Source organism: Python bivittatus, unplaced genomic scaffold (assembly GCF_059951505.1).
Source record: "Python bivittatus isolate LINGU-HERP-01145 unplaced genomic scaffold, Pbiv_v1 ctg000690_np1212, whole genome shotgun sequence".
In the NCBI taxonomy this organism is placed as follows: Eukaryota; Metazoa; Chordata; class Lepidosauria; order Squamata; family Pythonidae; genus Python; species Python bivittatus.
The window spans coordinates 4,966,675-4,987,225 of NW_028277096.1; the positions used below are offsets into that span (position 1 = coordinate 4,966,675).

The 20,551-nt window shown below is 38.2% G+C and overlaps 1 protein-coding gene across 6 annotated transcripts in view; it reads left to right on the forward strand.

Annotated features, from left to right (window-relative positions):
• The window catches only part of DTNB (dystrobrevin beta), a 129,630-nt gene that overhangs the window by 67,884 nt on the left and 41,195 nt on the right, over positions 1 to 20,551 (forward strand). For 3 of the 6 annotated variants that reach the window (XM_088152230.1, XM_088152228.1, XM_088152231.1), the window contains exons 10-12: positions 1,940 to 2,017; positions 15,243 to 15,332; positions 18,072 to 18,162. In XM_088152230.1, the coding sequence (XP_088008356.1) occupies positions 1,940 to 2,017; positions 15,243 to 15,332; positions 18,072 to 18,162 (259 nt within the window). The remainder of the gene's footprint in view (positions 1 to 1,939; positions 2,018 to 15,242; positions 15,333 to 18,071; positions 18,163 to 20,551) is intronic. The other 3 variants (XM_088152229.1, XM_088152232.1, XM_088152233.1) reach the window with 2 other exon arrangements.

Consider the following 20,551-nt stretch of genomic DNA (forward strand, 5'->3'; position numbering starts at 1 on the left):
TGGATTTGTATCTTTCATCTGTTGGAGCCACCTCATAGGCTGGTGGCCTGTGACTACCGTAAACTCTCTACCCCATAAGTAGATTCAGAAGGTTTCGATAGCCCATTTGATGGCATACACTTCCTTTTCGATGGTACTATATTTTTTTCCCGAGGGAGTAACTTGCCCCCAAAGACATTGTAAGATTGCCCTTTAGCCTGACCTTCCTGTTTGCCAAAAGATAGATATACTGGGAGCAATCCACATGCTATCTCTAATGTAGCAGCACTGAGGCAATATATAGGTTCAGAGAAGGGCAATGAAAATGGAAAGAGGACCAGAGACAAGGTCCTTTAAAAAGACATAGAAGGAACTGTATATATTTAACCTTGAGAAAAGATGATGGGGAGACAGGGCGTAATCTGAGAGTACTCTTTAAATACCTGAAGGATGTGAAACAGAAGAAGGTCAAGATTTGTCTTCCCTTATTCCAGGCTTTAAGTTACAGTAAGCAGATTCCCATTAAATGTTAGGGGGGGGGGGAAATCTTAAGAATAAAAGCAACCAGTTACTAGCAAAGTGGTAGACTTCTCTTTGCAAGATGTGTTCAAGAGGAGACTGAACCATCTGTCAGGGATACTTTAATTTCTATTCCTGCACTGAACAGAGGGTTGAACTCAGTGGCCAAAGTGGCCCCTTCCAATTCCAAGATTCTATCTAATTGGCAGGAGATATTTATGTGGAAGTGCTGAGAACTCCACAAGACAGAAAATCTGTCCTCATTAATTCCTAACGCACAGATTTACAGTGAAATTGTTGTTATTTCCTAGACAAAATCCGTTATAGTGAAGGGAGATGATATGCACTTTGTGTGTGGTTATGCTGGTTGTAGCTTGATGGATAATTTGAGATTGCTGAAGAGGCGATGATACTGTATTTTATCTCTTGGGCTTTGGAAGCCATGCTAATCTTAAAGGCAACTGAGGCTCCTAAGTCTGACCTCTAACTCTGGGTGCCCTTTGCCTTACTGCAAGCAACTTGACATGAGCCTTTAATAGACTGAATAGATTTGAGAAGAGGAGCCTAATGATTAAACTTCACTTCTTCATGCATTCCTTGCATTCTTGATTGAAATATGGAGGGAAAGGAGATTAATCGTTGACCTGCTGCAAAGAAAGCACATTCTTTGGTTCTGTCATTGGAAGACTCTTCCAAACCCCAGAGAACTGACTTCAGACATGTTCCCCAGATCTTTATTGAAAAAGAGTGGTGCATCCGTCAATTACTTTTGTGAATAATCTTATAAAGGGCTCATTACTTCTGCAACACTTGGTATGTCGAAAAATCTAGAGGCGAGCATGCATAATCATGATTTTACTTGTAAGGAGACCTGAGATGGGATTTTTTTTGTTTGTTTGGGGTTTTTGGTCATGAGCATTTTTGCAATTACATACTATTCTGCGCCTCCAGCAGGGTGGATTCCTTCCATACTTTTATGGCCTTGTTTTCTGAGAGCAGCAGTTGGTTTATGATGCCTGCTAGGGCCTGGAAAAGCCCAAAGGAAAATAAAGCCTTCTACGGCAGGATTTCTAGCTTGCCTGGATCTGAGGTGCAAAGGGAGGTGTTTTGTATGTTTTAAATTATTTACACTTCATCTTATCTCCCAGGAGTTCTGTATCACTCGTAACAAGTTCCATAATGCCTGTGACATGAACCCCTTTCTTTGTCTGGAAATGGTAGTATTGGTATGGTTCTGAAAGGCACAAATTGGTGAAAAAGCATGGCCGCAGCCAGGCGGGGTTCCTATATCAGCGGTCCTTGCATGCAGTAGAATAGGCAAAGGAGCCAGGTAAGGGATAAGGATAAGGAGATAGCACTTTAGTCACCATTAAGTGTATAGTATTTTCCCCCAACTCTGTCCCACTGGAGCATAACATCCAACAAACATTTTCTATTTCAGCCCTTCTCGGCCTCTTGTTAACATGAATGATGCCATGGTTACCCATGTGTCCTCTGGAGCCCCCACACCAACAAAAAGGTAGGCGTATTTGGGGGTGGGGGTGGAGAAGGGGTGGGTGGATGCTGTATTCTCTTTGAGGTATCTGCATTTGGGGAATTGCTGCACTCACTCAGCTCAGGTTATTTGCCTTTGGGCTACAAAAATGGTGATGCGTGACCTATGGTTGTCCTTGCATTTGAGTTTTTTGGGTATATTCTGAAGCCAGTTTTGAAACATAAAGTCTCTCCTTTTGGGCTTATTGCATTACATGTGGAAATGCTGACTGTGGAATAAAGCTTTGTTTTGATACCTTGATGGTCCCCCCCCCCCAAAAAATCTACATAAGTAAGTACTTTTTAACATGTATCCATGAGGCCTTGAAGGAAGAAACAGTGGAACTGTTTTCTTTGCAAGCAGAAAGTTCTTTTCACTCCTCTTCTCCCCTGACTCTACTTGCCATCTTACAAGGCAGGAATATTACCGCATTGCCTTTAGAGTTCTCAGACTGAGCCTGAAACATGTTAACTTTACAAAAAGAACAGAAGGCACAACAGACCATGGAAACTTTTTCAGCAGGAGTGGGGGTCTTTTTCTCATCTGTGCTGAGAAGGTGTTGCCTGCTTACCAGCCATGAAGTTTGCTTGCTCACATATTTGGAAAATCAAGTAGTATTTATCTACTGTACTTAAGGAAACCACTGTAAGTGAATGTTCAACTGCTGCTGACTGAAAGGGCTTCCAACTGAAGAGGAGGAAAACATTTTTGACAATTTAATTTTTATCTCCAATACAATATATTGTGTACTAGAGACCTTTCCTTCTTCTTGTGAGCAAAGATCAGTTGTACCTTCTTTTTCAATTCTTAAATTCATAGTGTTTATTATTTAATAAGTACCATGAATGTTTTATCTTCTCCTGTTTGTTTAAATAATGTACTTCTTTTGTGTTTTCACTTATATAAATTTAATTTTGAAAATTCATACTGTAGAGGGTAAATATCACCTGTTTCTTAACTTGCCCAGGCAGAGTTGTTACTGTAATCAGACCTAAAGGATTATAGAAATTCCTGTATATTATTTTAGAGTTGGATAGCATGAGCTGCATTGTCTTCTACCACTTCTTAGGGGTTGAAGGGATAAACAATGCCATTTTCACTTCTGTCCCAGTTAGGGAGCACCTGCTAAGGACCCCCACCAACCAGGAGGTACAGAATAAAGGGGCCTGATGGTGGCTGTTCCCTGTAGCAGCTCCCCACATCTGGAAGAGCCTGCTCCCTGAAGCATGAATGGCTCCCATCCTCATGGCTTTCTAGATGCAAGTGAAAACGCAGCTCTTTCAGAAGGCCTTGGGGGATTAATAGTATTAGCACCACCACTTTTACAATTTTATAATTTCTTAGCTTTGTATTCCTAGTTACTATTGTAATCATTTTACTCTGATATCTACCCTGTTTCTAATATGTAACCTCTGTAAGGTGCTTGGAGTCCAGGTGGTTTCAGGTAGTTAGATAAAATAAATAAGTGGGCAAAATTCCAGGAGGGAAGACAAGGGGCTGAGAGAAATCTGTGTAGCTTCATCTGTCTGCAAGGAAGTCAGAACAGGATTTTGGTAAACTTTGGGGTCACTTCAGTCATTTGACTCTGTGGCTTACAAGCAAGAACATACAAATAATACAGTGATAAAAATTATCAAAATGTCTGGCAAACATAATATTGTAATCATAAAACAATCGTGCCATATATCATCAAAATCAGAAAGCCATCACATATCCCCGTGTCTCTGCCCACTCTCAGTTCACTCCCCCAAAGCCATGTTTTTAAAAGCTTCCTGAATGTGAGGGTGTGAGAGTATGCTGCTTCTATCTGGTGTGAGGCCTTTCCACAGGATGAGACCTTCTACAAAGAATACTCGTCTCCAGGTTCCCTCTCCTCACACCGACCAAGGAATGAGAACTGTCAGCAACTCTGCAGACGTGCCTTGGGCAAGCAGATTCTGTTGTCTCAAGGTAGTCAGGCCCAGTCCATGTAGGCCTTTAAAGGTGATCACTGGTTTCTTGAATTGTACCCAGAATGTATATGCCACAAACAGAAGTGTTCCCAGGTGAGCTTCTGAAGACTGTACCTGGGATTGTTTGGCACAGTCAGTACTGATAATTTCAGAATTATATCCCAGCATTTATGATGATACCGAGCACTTGGGTGCTCTTATATGTAGGCAACCCATTAGGGAAAAAAAACTCTGTGCATTTACTGGAAATAGATGGATTTGATCTAAGCACCAAAAGACATCACAGAAGACTGCAGCAACTAGTCAATCTTGGCTGATCTTGAAAAGATTAAGCAGGGTTGGACCCAATTAGTGTTTGAACGAAAGAATATCAAGAAATCCTAGGCTCCCTACTAGACTGCGAAGTTGAAAAAACATCAGGCAGTGGCAAAGTATTTCTGAACTGTTGCCAAGAAAACTATTTGCCAGGGGTCAGGTTTGACTTGAAAGAACCATTACTTTACCAAAAGGCAGGTGTGGTGTTAAATTATCCAGCACTACTGGAGAGTTGGGCTAGCTTGCCTTAGGCTCAACGCTTGTGATGAGCATTATGTTTCAGAGATTAACCAAGGAGGAATTTGTGAGGGGCTTGCACTGAAGAATCATATGGTCAATATGAATTCAGAATGTGGGTTTCCATGGCGAACAAAACAATGGCTCTTTTTACACATAATTATAAACCAGAGGGTTTTTTTCTTCTTTTTTAAACAGCCATAGTGAACTAGCTTGTTCATGGTGCTATACCATAATGAGATACTGTAGGTTCATACTAAGCTAAATACAAACCAGTCAATCATATTACTCTATAGTATATGTTAATAGATCATGCCAATGAGAAGAAGTGTTAAGGTTTGAGAACCTGCTGAGCTAAATCATTAGAGACTTGTAACTGTAAAAATAAAAATGTGAGGTTTTAAAAAAATTATCCTGCATAAATAGAAAAGTCAGCTTCCAATATTCTTGCCTACAAATTTGTATTTCTCTTACTTTTCCTTCTAATAGCTTTCAGATCTCTCTGAAAATACTGTGTCTGAAATACTGTTGATAACCTGAAGGTTTAACATTGCCTCCTATTACTGGATTAGTCAAACCATCCCATGATTTCTAATTTGAATCTCCTTGAATTTTTCATATTTTCTCTCTTCTCTTAGCCTAATATGCCTGGACTTGGTTGTGAATGAAGAACGCAGCTAAATCCTGTGTGATTTGAAGATATTGTGAGTTTAGCTGGCTTATGAAAGTGTTTGTCATGTAGAGTGACAAATGTTCCTTTATGATTGGAAATCTCTTTCTAGCCATTCTATTAGTAAGAAGAGAAGAGAAGCAATCTAATTTTTTTTTTAATTTAGAGGCAAAAAAGATTGTACTGTCAATTCTGTTATAGTTACCTAGAATGGGAGATTTGGGGGATTTTCAGTGTTGCTTACAGGAATCAAATGAAGACTCAGTGATTTTGCTGACTAACACAGGAGTTTCTTTGCTTCTATTATGACCTGCTTGAATCAGTGTAAATAAAACAGAAATTACAGTCTCCAACAAGCTCTCTTCCAAAGGAAACAAAACTTTATAGTACTGCCTCTGGATTTGTTACTGCATGAGGAAGTGGGGAACATTTGACAGTGATCATAAGATTTGTGAAAAAATAGCAGAAAAAGGACAGTGCACGATATATCCACTGCTCATGTGATATATAAGGATTCATTCTGCAATCTGCTGAAGAGACAGATATCTGTACTTCTCACTGGGAAAGACATTGGAATTAGGCTGATTTAAAATATATAATGCACCTCTTCATCCAGATATGCATTGCAAAAAATAGCATATTTGTTCTGCAGAAAACTTGTTTAGGGTGTTTAATGCCAGTGTGCATCAGATGAGTATACCCAGTGAACTAAAATTTCAGCCCCCCCCCCAAAAATGTAAATACTGTACTGGATTATAACAAACGTCTTATCCATTCTAGCTTCTTGTTCCAATAGTAGCTTATTGGACTTCTACAGTTCTTCTGAACTCAGTTTTATGGTTCAGTTGTCTGATTGTACTTCAGGACTGTGAAAACCACTGACTACCTGTTAAATCTTGATTTAAAAAAAATTACACATTTTTTTTTTTTTTAAAAGTGTATATTGAGAATATTTGAATTGCTAACAGAAACCACAGGATCATCATCCTATTTCCATTGTTATAAAATTATCAGATTATGTATTACAGCATTTTGCATAACACAAATGTGTTCTAAGATTCCAGAGTCAATAAATACCTACATTCATACAACAGCTAGCATGATGAAATGTTTTAATAGTATATTTTTTTAACCTACAGTACGCATTCCAGTTTGGGTTCCATTATAGTTTTCCAAAGTGTTTGGGATATATTTGTCCCCATTTTTCTTCTAACTTTCTTTTTCCCAAGCCACTGATTTTAGGAAGGCTTCCTCTTGAAGTAAAATAAGACTGTGTTGGACTTTCTTAGGGATTTAAAATGGTCATACTTTCATATAAATTTAATTTGGCAGCCCTCTAACCACTGCTTCCAGTTGGTTAAACAATTATCATATTTCTAGTTCCATGAACTTCCTGGTTGGCTTGTTCTAGTCATTTGGAGTAGTTAGAAATGTTCCTCATTTAATTCAGTTAAATGTTACTTTAACTGAGGTGTTGCAACAAGTCTGCCCCACCATGTAGCCATAAGCTGTATTGTTGTTATCTACTTAGGGAAGAGCATTTTTTGAGGATAACGAACAAACTTCTCTAAATTGAAGACTCATCATTGCCTCTCAGTTCATAAGTATTGTAGCTAGTTGCTCACTTTCCTAAAACCATGGCAATCAGACATACAAATAAGTGTGTCCTAAAACTCTAGAGTCAATAAATAGCAATACTGTATTATCCTCACACAAACACTACATTTTATTAAAGTTATATTATCACAGAACTTTATTGGTTTTCTTGATTTTTATGTTAGGGGAAAGAGTCAATAACTACTTTTAAACTTTAGACAGCCCTGACTGTCAGAGATTCATGTTTAATTAGTTACTCTCTCTTGAGCTGGAGAGACTAAGCTTATGGAATATGTTTTGACCTTGGAACTGATATACCTGTGACTCTGTGTTCTGTTTATTTCTTCTTCCATCTCTCTGGTGCAATGAATGGAGAGAGGCAGGTTCCTTGGGATCTCTTTGGTATTATGTTCTGAGCAAAGGAATTGCTCTTGAGTTATTGAAATAATGGAGACAGATCTGCTTTAGAGTGGGAGATGTTCTCCCAGAAGAGAGACATCAAACAATACTTACTAGGCAATGAGGTTTCCAGCATTTCTAACACTTGTCCTATTCTTATCTCGTTGGTAGTCAGATTTAATCTTCTGATTAGAGGAAATGAGAAGATACCATAACAAACATACACAGAGTCATTTCAATGACAGCAATGTGGCTGCCTGTTTTTTAGGAACTTGTTTGGCATCTCCTTTCTGGTCCATAGTGAGCAAGGTTTTTTAAATGAAATTAGTTAATCAAGGAACTCTCCCTGTTCTGTTAACAAAGCTTGAGTCCCTGCAAAATACCACTTCAGACAACCAGGTTGCTGTGAATGGCAGCCATGTGGATCAGGTGGATCATATCAGGAACAAAAGGAAAACTAAAGAAAGCTTTGATCTAGGGTAGGAGGGGTGCAGGGAAAGTAAATATGAAACTTTACAAAGAATTACCTAGGAGTCATGTGAGTATCATACATATAATTTTTTTTATTAAGGATTTTGATTGCAATAGTAAAAACTAATACAAATTAAACTTAAAGAAAAAAGAATAGTAAGAGAGAATAAAAAGTGCAAGAAAAAGAAAAAGAATAAAGAGAAAAAATATGATAAAGAAAAAGAAGAAAAATATATAAAGAAGTGACTTCCAACCTTTATTACAAACAAGTATAGACAAATTTAATAACTCTTCACCCCCTATAAGGTTATAAACAGATATCTCTTCATCCCATATCCCATCTCTTATCTATAAACAAATCCATAAAATATCAACTTTTCAATCCTGGTGCAGCAAAAGGTCCATAAAGGGTTGCCAGAACTTTGCAAAAAAAAAAAAAAAAAGACTTATTTTAATCTTGATCAAATAAACCAAATTTATATTCCTTCCTTCTAACAGTCTTAATCGTTAATTAATTCAAATATTGTAATAGGGTTTGATTTCTCTTCAATTCTTCTTTATCCCATCACACAGACTTCTTCAAGGGTTTAACAAGCCTCTTTTGTAGATCTAATAAGAAAACATTTTCCAGGTCATTTCCTTGGTTTATCATTTGTATTTCCCCTTTCATGTTTAAAACTTCAGCCACTTTCTTTTGTATATCCAGTAAAGTATCCTTTTACAAATCATTCTCTTGGCTTGTCATTTGTAGTTCCACTTTCGGTATTTTCTCTGTCTTGTCAGATAAAATTTGCTCCATATCTGTCATTTCCTCATTGACATCTTTTGGACATAATCTATCCATAGAATTAGACACCTTTAATATTTCCAATGTTATGACATTTTGTGTCATTTTGTAAGTCCCAGTTAATCAACACCAATAGCAGGTGTGTATTTTTTCCCCTTCTGCTTAGATTCTTTAGCCTCCTCTAGTGTCCAGTTTCTAAAATCATAAAGTTGCTTATCTTTGTTTTGAACCAAGATAGCCCAAATAATTCTGGTTCCCACAAGAATCTATTTATTTTTTATAATTAATTCCAAAATCTTATAGTAGAAGTCAATATTCCAAATTTAACTGGACCCTTAATCCATTTGTAACTTTCTTAGATCAAAATCTTATTTAGCTTTTTACTGTTTATTTCAAATTCTTTAAGTTCTTAGGCTTGTAATTAATTTTTCTTTTGTTCAGAGTTTAAGCTAAACTCACTCGGCAACTTTTCAAACTTGTCATTCTGCAGGTCCTTGATAGCTTTAAGATGGTTAATAGGCAATTTCCAAAAGTGATTAGAAAGTGAGGCTTGCAAATTTAATGTCCTTTAAAAGGCTCTACCATGGTTGCGAGCAATATGGATAATCCCTTTGTCTCCTGCCTCTCAAACCTGCAGAAGACCACCATCCAGTGGTCTCCTTGTGAGGAGCAGCCATCTTGAGCACATATGGTCAATCTCCCACCCTCTACTTATCCGGAGAGGTTCCAAAGAACCAGTATACTCACCAGTTCTTTGGTCTTTGCCACAGTTGTCAGCTCCACTTTTGCGGAAATGTCTTCAGTTCACCATGCTTTCCCTGGAAGTCTGAGTCATGTGAATATCGTGCAAACATAAGTGAGTAGGAGGGAAAGATCTGAGCCTCGTGGATGACAAAGGCAAAAGCAGGAAAACATATAATTGTTTTGATAGAAGTCCAGGGTGATTTGAAAGACTCAAAGACAACCCCATAGAGGTGGTTTTAATACTAGTATATCATCAGACAGTCTTCTAACAAATGCTAAATTTGCATACTTCTCAGTACAGCGCTGGTAAGTGGGAGCAATAATAGATGGCCATGGTCTCATTCTACAAACTTTTAAACTCTATTTTGTCCTCCCTTCTGAACAATCTTCTTGCACTCAGATCTGAATTTGGTGGCTAATATGCACAAATTTGCTTTCATCTAGAGAAGTTTAACTGATCTTTTTTGCTTTGTTTCTTAAACTGATGGAAGTAAAGCTCAAATGAACATTGTGGAATAAAGTTCCATGTAAAAATCCACAGGGCTGATATGAGTGTAATAATCACATAGTTCAAAATGGTTCAAGATTTTTATAGCCCCTAGAAGCTTGAGAAATGAATGGAAGTAGTAGATCAAACCCTCTAGACTTAACTTGGTCATTTATCTCAGATAGTTGCAATATCCATTCTTATTTCATGTCTGACTGATTATTTCTTTGAAAACTGAAAGCTACAGTTATGTGGATGAAGTAGCTAACAGTTATGCAAGCTTTAGGCAGCGTTAACTAAACTGGTGAAGAAAATGTTGGCTTTGTCCATCCTGAAAAGAAGATTCATCTATGGAAGATGCCAGTTGGGACCAGTTCAAGAACAGTAAGTCCATACCCCTATGCCAGAAGGAACTTACATTATCGAACTTGTGGAATCATTGTTGGATTCATAGAGATTGGAGATCCTCATGCAGGGATCCATTGCTATAGCATCCCCAACAGATAGCTATCCAGCCTCTGCTTATATATCTCCAGCAAAGGAAAGCTTACCACCTACCAGGCAGACTGTTCCTGATTGGATCTTATTGTTAGGATTTTTTTCCTGATGTTCAACCAAAAACTATTTTCTTGTAATTCAAGTCCATTATTTCTTTTCCTATTTTCCGGAACAACTCTGTACAATTTTGCCCTACCTTCTACATGACAGCCCTTCAGATACATGAAGATAGCTGTCATGTCTCCCCAAAATCTTCTCTTCTCCAGGCTAAACATACCCAACAATGCCAACCATTCCTCATGGGTTTTTCTTTCCAACCTCCTTGCATCTTAGTCACTCTCCTCTGGATGACTCTAGTTTGTCGGTGTCTACAACTTATACTTGTTCCTTATTTTCCTCCTTTTGTCAGTTGTTCTGCTTAGGTCCATTTGAACACAATTCTCCTTTGAAGAGCTCAGTTCTCTTTCCATCACCTGTTACTATCACTATATATCCTAACAGCAAGCCCACCTATTCCTTGTTTTTCCTTTGATTACTGACATAGCGAAAAAAGCCCTTTTTGTTACTTTGTTTCCCTTACAAGACTAACTTCCTTTTGTGCTTTAGCCTCTCTAACTTTCTTTCTACAGATATCATGTACTTATTAGTACATCTCCTTTAGGATCACACCCATCTTCCATTTTGTATACATGTCTCTTTTAACACTTTGCTTAGCTGAAAGCTTCCTGTGGATCCACAATGTTTTTTCAAGCTTTCCTACCTATACTTAAATGCTGAAGCCATTTAAAGTCCATATGGTATTGTTGGGTCCATACGATTTTGTGTCAAGAAAGCTGGATTTAGATAAGAGAGGCCTAGAGACTAGCATCACTCAGTTGCTCTTTAAGTAAGAATATCTAAAGAACAGTATTCTTCCATGTGAAATTGCTGGTCTTTTAAGTTCTGCTACAGAAGTTCTTTTTATTGCTTTCAAAGCTGGTGTGGTCAAAGACAATGGAGCCTTGTCCGTGTTGGAAATAGTTAAGGAATATGTTTCTTAGAGAGGCCTGTCTGAACCAGTTTAACTGAATGTTAAATGCTTTTATCTGTTCAATTTTTCAGTGAACCAGAATTTAATTTTCAGCAAGCAAGAAATGTACACTGTGTATCTACACTGTTTTTATTGCCAGTATTCTTAATTTCCCTCACTGTAATTTTAGCATTATACTTATTGCATGTTTTTCACCTGAAAACTAAGTTTCTGAACAGAAAGGTGGAATATTTAAATTCATTCCTGTTTTGCAAATCATCAGCAAAGTTAGTCTAACTTCTGAAAATGTGATTTGCCTCCGCTAAAACCTACTGTAGTCTGAAATGTTCTGTCACAATAAAATGCCAATCTTTAAGAAGCCACAAGACTTTCTTTTGTGTTTCCTCTCTAAATGATATACACTGTCAACCTAATCTACCTCACAGGATTGGTGTGAAAATAACTACCTAAGAACATCTTTGAGCTCCTTGAAGGAAAACTTAATTGCGAATATGATTAAGCATCTAACTGTATCTATCTGTTAAACTTACTTGTTTATAGTATATAATGCTTGTAGTGTATATCTCTCATTTAAAGACTTTTTCAGGAGCTTGTAAGTAATGCAGAAAATGAAACACTAATATTAATGACAACTTCAGGAGATCAGGGCTGCAGATTTCTTTTACCCGCAAGGTGACTGGCCTATCTGTGTTATTATGGACTATAGTCTCTAATCCAAAGCTGTAGAACTTCTGTTTGAAAAGTCAGGCAAATAATGTTCCAGTTTGAGGCACTGATGTGACATGGCTCATCTGTGCAGAAGTTTGTCTGTGTATCATCCTCAAAGATTAAAACACCCAGAAGGTCTGGAAAAAAAGGGTTTATCAGTGAAAAGTTCTCAGATTTTACCCAATGGAAAACTCCTTGAAGAGAGTTGGATTTCCATGCCGAAGGGTCCGTGCCTGAACTGTCCCACCTTAAGCGAAGGGGTTGCTACTTTCATTGCAGAGCAGGAGTCTTCCCTTCCCCTCCGGAGGGACAAAGAGCCATATTGCTTTGAAAATGTCGCCAGGCATTCAGCAGGGTGTCTGCCTCCTTTGCATTGCCCAAGATGGAAGCTTCATTTCTTGCCTTCCAATACGGTGTGGTCTGCATCTTATGGAGGGCCTCTTGGTTTATTACACAGAGTGGTTTTCATTGCCACTAAGCTCAACTTTACAGCAAGCTCATAAAACTCCACAAGCAACTATTTCAGTCAGCTGGAAAGTATAGTGACATTAAAGCATGATGCGGGGGTCAGAGGGGAGCCTTGTAAATATTTTTAGGCCATAAAAGTTATCGGAAAAGGTCAGTTGCTCCAGTTTGGGAAAAGATCTGATTTTCAGCAGGGGCCATGAGTTGCACAGCCCACGCTGCCTTGTGATGGTGAATGCACAGCAATTAATACTTTCTTCAGCCAATTTCATCATGTCACAGATTATTAGGAGAAGGACAGCAGCTGTAAAAGTAGGAGATTAATAGATAATAGTCAAGCAAACAGCTACTGCAGTTACCTGACTACCTGTTTCTGAGAGAAAAATCTAGTGTTTCATAAGCTTTCCTGAATATGGATGTTCCAGTTTCAGTTGATTGCCTCTCTCTATTGCAGACAGTCTAGATCCCTTCTGCTGTTGCTAGTAGCACTTTTCTTACCAGAGAGTGAATTTGTTAAGCTCACTATTTACAGATAAGACAATGGACCCTTTTTCACAATCTGGACAAGGAGAAATCGATTAACAAAAAGATTTATTAAAGAACAATATGGAACATAATAAAGTAATCCAGCAAAGCATCATAAACAGATGACCCAATCAGCCCTTCACAAACTAATGTAGGGCAACTTGAATTGTTTAGTAACATTATTCAGTGTACCCAATTAATCACTAAATTTTATTTCTATAGAAACCGCCTAATCTTGGTCTATAGAATGGGTTCTGACCCCTTCAGGGCAATTTACTCAGCTCCTGAGCAAGCCAGCTCCTAAGCACAGCGAGATGAAGTCATCCAAAAAGTAAATACACATATAAATATAATTCATACCTCTTAGAGAAATGAAAGCAGTCTCCTAGTTTTTTATTGTAATAGAAAGGATTAGATTTTTAAGTCCAGAATGACCATAAAAAAGGAATAATATTATGCACATTTTCTAAGAGCTTTAGCTTGAATATCCAAGATGACACTAAATCTGTATACATTAACCCTGGAAAGGAAGGCACAGTACAGTAGAATATCCATGATATGCATTAATCACCATACATTTACAAACTAATGAAGTGTAAAATGTGCAAAATAATTTTCCCCACCTTGCATTTCTTGTTTTTCTGTGTGTGTGTGTGTTGTGTGTTACTGCTTTGCTTTGTTAGCTTTTGGGGTATCCAAAAGTGTGCACTCCTTGTCTAATCATTTTTCCAGGGACTCAGTTTGCTACTAAACTCTTTTCCTCTGCTCTTTCTGAGGCCTCAAATGAAACTATCTTCTTCCTCTTTTTTTTCCTTATGTTGAGCCTTCTTTTGTATTGTACAAAAGGAAATATGTGGGAAGCAGGCCGTTTATGTGAAAGGCATCCTTTGTCTAACTGTGCCTCACTTATATCAATGGACATCCTGCCTCTTCCACTTTCCAGTTATGTTATGTCCTCTTTCGGAGGTCAGAGGAGGTAGTGAATAGAAGTTATTTTCTACCTTACCAGCTCTAGTAAACAGCAACAGTTGAAATGGGACCTTTTTTCAGGGCTTTGTCTAGAGGATTAAGGTAATAGATTGTTAGAAGGGACAAGGATTTGAGGGAGAGCATGCAAGCAGATCTGATGCCCCCAGCATGATGACATAGTCCTCTAAGTATGCCAAAACATGGGTTTGAATGTGTAGAATTGTGGAAGAAGGGTGTTTTGACTGGGTATCATTTAATTGTATGTCTGGTAGAACAATACGTCTCCTAAAGCATACAAACAAAGCACAGGAGAGTGTTTACAGTTGGGATGATGATGATGATGATGATGATGATGATGATGATGATGATGATGATGATGATGATTAAACCAATTTCATCTCACCACAGGTGACTCTGGGCAGCATACAACAAAGTTAAAAACAGTCAATAAATACATTAAAAATATAAAAATCAAAATAGAACAGAGAATTAGAAGGATGTTAAAAATAAGGGAGCCACCTCACTAATTCTCCTGTCCCCTGCAGTCCCCAGACCTGTTGGCATAACCAAATCTTAAGGGACCTCTGGAAGCTCAACAATAACAAGGCCAGCCTTACCTTAGGGTGGAGGAAATTCCACAGCGCAGGCACCATAGCAGAAAAGGCCCGCTTGCCAAATGTAGCTCCCTAGGCAATGGAACCCATAATATGCCCTCTCTGCTGGATCTGGTAGGATAGGTAGATGAAATCGGGGAGAGGCGGTCCCTCAAATAGCCTGGCCCCATGCCATGAAGGGCTTTAAAGGTCAACACCAGCACCTTGAATTGGACCCAGAAACTGGTAACCAGTGCAGCTCGCGAAGCAGAGGTGTAATGTGTGTTCTACTAGAAACACACACAACTGCTCGTGCTGCTGCATTTTGCACCAGCTGAAGTTTCCGGATACTCTTCATGGGTAGCCCCATGTAGAATGCATTGCAGTAGTCTAACTACTGGAGTTGCCAAATAATCACATCCTTGCTCTTCCACGAATTAGAACCGCATTGTATTCTGTTTTCTAGAAATTATGCTGCTATTTGCCTGTCAGAAATGCAGGTTCCAGACTAATAGTGCAGTTTTAGAGATGGGGAGGAAAGGAATATGGTGAAAGGCTACTTTATTCTTCATGTCTTGTTCATCCCTTACTTTTTACAGGAGTCTCCTGCCTATTTAAGTCCCCCCTCCCCCGCCTTCTTCTAACATTTACGTATGTTAACTATTATTTTTAATCATGTTATATTCCCCAAATAATTCACATTATTCCATTGCCTCATCTTCATTTCTGTTGAGTTTTGCTTCCTTTGCTTTCAATATCCCTAGGTTGCAGCACAGCCTCGCCCCCTCCGATCGGCTCAGTGATGAGCATGTGCTGATAGCAGCCTATGTGAGCCAGCTACAAAGCAGTACACGGTTAGTGCTAGGCAAGCAGATTGTGTGGAAGGGGTGCGGGGTACACGGGCAATTATTCTTTTCCCTTTTGAAACTTTGTTGAATGCCTGATGTAGGCAGCCGGGTTGGACCGACCCATCCACTAAAGCAAGTGTTAGGAAGGACTGTGACCAATAGTTCATTTTTATTTTATGTATGTTTGTTTGAAAATGGATTACTAATTTAAAAAAAACTTTTAATAAAGGAAGGTTTAGGACTGAATGTCATGAAGAAAAAAGAGCTAATTTAAAGATGAGATGTTTGTGAATACATACTTACTAGACTTCAAATAAGATTGCTTTAAAAGAGATTCTGTTTTATAACAACAATGGAAATTTGGAACAAAGATCAGAAAGACCAGTCCTAAATGGGCTTCTTGGTATGACTCAAGCAAATAAATGGTGTTGGGCATGAAATGTAACAACTGTGGAGTATTTTAATTTCTTATAAACCTCTAAACCTGGGGAAGCATGTTTAGTATAATAAAGCCTGTTTTCCTCTAGGCTCCAAATGATGAACTACTGCTACAGAGAGAATCAAGATTTCTATGGTTCAGGTTGAGTCATTCATGAGAATATGTTCTGATGGATAGCTCTTGCAGCCATGTGTCTAGAAGTATACCAAGGTCTTTTCCGAATTCCTGAGTTTCAGAAATTATTCTTGATTTCTTTAAAGGTAGCCCTGGGATGAATATACCAGTGGTATACGAGAAGGGTGCACATCTATACTGTGCCACATTGATTTTGCCCATTCCTTCTAGATGCCTGATGCTTTGATGTGAAAAATGGAGAGTTGGGTTGCCTTGTGCTGCCAAGCAGCTTTTTAAAAAAGAATAGTGTAAAGGAAAAGAATTCCTTCCCACAGACAAAGCCAGAGTAAGTCCTTGCCAAAAATAGGCAATGTGATATCTCCCAGCACTTTTTGATCCTCTGCATGGGATCATTTCTAGAAGGGATACTATTTTAGCCTATGAAGCAGGAATTTGCAAACTGGTGTCCAGTCTTCCTTCCAAGATGGGTTTTGTTGTTGTTTGTATGAGTTCATTAGAAAAAAACTTAAAGAATAGGCAGCTGACATGTTGGAAATCAATGTGCCACTTTCTGACATCTTTATTTATAAGTATGTGTGGCCTCCATAGTCATTCTTAGAAGCAGGGAACGTCATGGGGTAATAGAAGGGATTGTGGAAGGCAACCCTAGTAGTTTGCCTTTTGGTGAATGAGTGCTTTGTAACTGGTTACTTTCTTGATACTTTCCATTTTAGGAAAGTCACACTCCTTCACACCCCAATATTTCAAATGTGCCCACAACCTCCAGACGTTGCTTGTATCTGCCATAAAATGTGGAAGCACCATAAAGAGGACTCCTTCAAAAGAAAAAAAAATAGTATAAAATAACATTAATCAAATGAATAGCATGTTGTGGCTTCAGCTAAAAAGAATCTGGGTTTACTTTTAGCTCACTGGAACATTAAGTTTTTCATTTTAATGGCAAAACTTTTTTTATGGCATTGTTCTGGTAATAAGCAACTCTGTCTATCAACATAACACTTGTTATGTGCTTCAGGTTTGTCCCAGTACAGCCTGTTCATATTACAGCTTTTTATCAGATTTGTGGTTTAATTCCTCTTAAAAGTTAGTGTTTTCTCATCAGTCTTGGCAACCATTAAGAAACTTTCAACAGAGAAAAGGACTGTCTTGTTTTGGGACCCATCTGAGGGAGAAGAATGCTGGAAGTTTCTTGATTTGCCACCTGGTGTGATAAATAGCTGCCCTGTTGCTACCAATCCAGTGGCAACCTGCAGCTATTCCATCTTTCCTGCATTAATGGCTTGGAGGATACAATGAAGAATTGCACAATGAAAACTTCATTGGAAGCACTAGTTGTTTTGAAAGTTCTCCAGCCATAAAAGTCCCATTCCCATTGACCAGACTTTGGGATATCAAAGTATTTGACAATGTTTAACTGCATTTGTCCTTGAAAAACAAAGTACGAGATGCTTCTGCCTGTTAAAATACTAGAGTTTCACTTTGGATGTGATGTTCTTTTTCTCATTTTGTCTTTTTTTGATTTTGTCACCATATCTTGTTCATTTTCCCCCCCATATTTCCTCTATCCCTTTTAAGAGCTAAAAAACTTTTTTAGGGGAAATAATGGGTTCATAGCAGAAACTTTATAAATGAAATTTGTATAACTATTATTATTCTATCTTTCTGAAGAAATGTGGTTTTGATATGTGCATTCATGTTTTGAACATATGAGCCAATCACCAGATCTCTACACTATGACATAAAGTCAGCACAGAGTTAATTTTTGTACTATTTTGTACTAAAACATCTTTTACCCATATTTTTAATCATATTTAAATTTAAAAAATTAATATTAGAAATACTTGTGTATTAAATGACAAGCATTGTTGTGAGCTTGCCTACATGAATGCAATACTCCCCAGAAGTCTGGAAAATATGTGGCAGTTCTACACAGAGTTTTCAGCAAAATGACTGTTAGAGGCCATCATTCTAGAATTCCCCTGAATTATGCAGAAATGATAATGATTTGATAGGATGATTGGAGGAGAGCATGAGTGAAGCTTGAGAATGCATTCCCAAGTTACGCTGCTTTAGTTCTGTGTCATGTTGGACAACCACTTATCTTCCTGGTGTGATTTGATATTCTGGAATTTCAAATACCAGTTGGTAAATGTCAGCGCTCTCTCTTTTAGCAGTGTCCTGGACAGTCCTAGCAGACTGGATGAAGAGCACCGGTTAATTGCTCGGTATGCTGCCAGGTTAGCTGCTGAAGCTGGAAATGTGGTGAGCAGTTAAAGTTGTTTCTTGGTTATGAGCTTTTATCTTCTTTTCTTTGATAATCAAGGCGCAAATTTCCAGTTCTACAAGAGATGGCTACTTAAGTCCCAAAATCCTTAGAAAAGAAAAGTAAATTAGGGGAAGAGCACCAAACTAGGAAATTCTGAAATCACCTTTCTTGTGTAGGGTACCATGAGCAAGGCAGTGGCTCATGCTAATAGTGTACAATATGTGTTACATGGGTTGATCTATATAAGAAGTAGCATCCATGCAGTAGTATCCCTGCAGTCTCTTCGTGGTAATGTATTACAGAGCAAACACATAGGATAGATCCCAAAGAGGAACTCCACTAACAGTGCTGTGATATGCTGTTGGTCAGGAGGAAACCAGTTCAGACTGAGACATCATGCAACTCTGTATCTAGCATAGCTTTCTAGCATGGTACTGCCATTGTTCCATCAGATCCTGAAGAGCATCTTTTTTGTGTCCTCATCACAACTCAGTGCTAGATATTGGGCATGCAGAACTCTCCATGGGTAAAGTATACACACACAATTTCAAAAAGGGAAAAGGCCACATGATTTTAAAGAATAGAAAAGTTATTTAAACGGAATGGTACTATTTTTTTAAATCATAGTATTTCACAGAGCCCTGAACTGTTTACTGTAACATTCTCTTATTGACAAGGAGTTTAGAAATGGTACCATCCAAAAGTCATTTTCCAACTGATTTATGTTTTCAGTTACCTTGAGTAGCACTGAGCAATGTGTGCTCTGAGATGAGGAGATGGGAGGTGTTTGCATGTGACTCTGTATGCTCTTGAACATGAGTGCCACTTCTGAACCCTTGAGGATCTGTGCCCTTCAGTGAGTCAATAAGATGGATGCTTTCTATTTTTATCAGCTCCTCAGTTCTTGCTGTGCTGATTGCAACAGCTGCCTGTGTAAACCAGAGATGTAAACAGAAAATGCCATGTCCCATATCTCTGTTTTAAGATATGAGAGAAGGACAGGTGTTTCCACGAAAACACATGGACATGTGTGATCAGTGTGCTCATAATTAATATTCCAAAGCTTCAGCTAGAGGGAGTCACAGTAAGTAACTACTATGGCTTGAGTGGCAGACATTCCCTCAGGTTGCAGAGAACCATCACTTTTGTTGAGTGATCAACTAATCCTTGGCATTAGCCAGTAGCCAATCTATCATGTATATGAATAGTTTTCATCTAAGCTGATTGTAACTTTGAGAACTACTGCTTGGGCTTGCACTTCCCTTTTTCTATTCCACTTATGTGTTGTGTATGTTAAATAGTGAGTGTGATGTATAATTGCTCTTGAAGCTTATTTTGGCAAAAGAATGGTGTTACCTACATGAATGCAATTTCCAGAAGTATGGGAAATATGTGGCAGTTCTATATACAGTTTTCAGCAAAATGACTGTTAGAAGCCATCATTCTAGAATTCCTCTGAATTATTACCTTTATGCAGAAATGAAATTGGGCATGATTGGAGCATTTAAAAATGCTTTTTAAAAATGACATTCATTCTTCTTGATAATTAAGTGCCAAATCCTGGACTGAATTTCTCCTTGCAGCATCTCTTTTTCTGTTCTTTTCCCCTCAGCATATTTTCCAGACTGTAATTAAACCCAGGAAAGATGGGGAGGATGACTTCTTTCCTCAGTTTCAGACAAAGGGACAAACCACAATATTAGTGATTTGTCTCACGTTTTGCTAGCACATGATTGAAAGGAGAGCCAGCTCCTGCAGATATATAGAAAAGTAGGTGAAATACCAGGCAATTAGAGGAAGTTAAATGTTCCTGCTTCCACAAGAAAAAACAGGGGAGGATTTGGAGAGCTATAGGCCAGTTAGACTAACCTTAGTACCTGAGAATATTCTAAAGCAGCCCATAAAATCAATGAATTTCAGAATATTTTGAAAAGAATGCAGTTATTGTAGAGGTCCACCTGGATTTCTTAAAATTAGTCCAGCAGAATTTATAATTACCCCCATTTTAATTGGTTATTAGTAAATATTTAATTGGTAATTAGTAAACTTTGGGAATGATGTGGACATAACGTTCAGCAAAAAGTTGACAATTAACCCATGACATTACAATTAGCTAGCTACTTAAGGATGGGCAGCCTGGCATATCTGCCAGGTGGATCTACAGCTGGCTTGAAAACTACTCAAAATGTTCCTGAATGGCTTCTCGTCCATTTAGACGAAGATATCAAAAGGGATGCCATAGAGATCTCTCCTGGACCTAGTACCTTTTAGTAGCTTTATTAGTATATTGAACAATGAGGAAGATTACATCAGACTTATGCAGAAGATATAAAATTGGGCAAAGTATCTAATACTCTGAAAGACAGAGCAAATTTCTGATTAGTC